General features: G+C 50.5%; 1 protein-coding gene across 1 annotated transcript in view; it reads right to left on the minus strand.

Annotated features, from left to right (window-relative positions):
* LONP1 (lon peptidase 1, mitochondrial) overlaps window positions 1–652 on the minus strand; it is a gene marked incomplete at its 3' end in the record, with an annotated part of 13,255 nt that overhangs the window by 2,787 nt on the left and 9,816 nt on the right. The window contains exon 12 of the mRNA XM_010141539.1: window positions 118–234. Coding sequence (XP_010139841.1) covers window positions 118–234 — 117 coding nt within the window. The remainder of the gene's footprint in view (window positions 1–117; window positions 235–652) is intronic.

The following is a 652-nucleotide window of genomic DNA, read 5'->3' on the forward strand; positions in this document are numbered from 1 at the left end:
GGTGCTGCTGCGGGACAGGGGTCAGGGGGGACTCGAGGGGCTCGAAGGGCTTTTCCAGTCAAACGATTCTGTGATGTTCTCCGATGTCATTCCCAGCACAGCAGCAGTTTCTCTCACCTCTGCAATGGCCAGTTTCTCTTCTGCTACGTATCCCGACACGTTGATCACTTCCATTCTGTCCCGCAGGGGCTCTGGAATGGTTTCCGTGACGTTGGCCGTGCAAATAAAAAGGACCTGGAAGTATGACAAGATCTGATCATGCATTTTCCTTAACCCGTTGCTTCACTCCAAGCGGTAGTTCCTCAGTTCTGTGTTTCCCTGTCTGAAGAGCTGGAGCAAGATCATCTCTGTAGAACACAGGTTTTATTCCAGGAAAAGTTTTGGATTTTAGAACTACGTAGTATGACGTTCCCTTCCCCAAAATAAGCGTTTAGAAACACGCAGCACAAACTGGGAAATCGGAATGGTCCGACATGGGAAACTCTTTGCCTGGGCAGATCCAGGTTTCACTTCTGAGTTATTTCCACCTCCACGAAGTTAGCACAGGAGTGACCAGACTACGTGTGTATCTACTTCCCATCCGCCAGTCCTGCGGTTAACGTAAGCGACAAAACCCGCGGCTGTGCCAAGACAGCCAGTGGCAGAAGCTTGG

The sequence above is a fragment of the Buceros rhinoceros genome, unplaced genomic scaffold, assembly GCF_000710305.1.
Source record: "Buceros rhinoceros silvestris isolate BGI_N320 unplaced genomic scaffold, ASM71030v1 scaffold13710, whole genome shotgun sequence".
NCBI classification, from domain to species: domain Eukaryota; kingdom Metazoa; phylum Chordata; class Aves; order Bucerotiformes; family Bucerotidae; genus Buceros; species Buceros rhinoceros.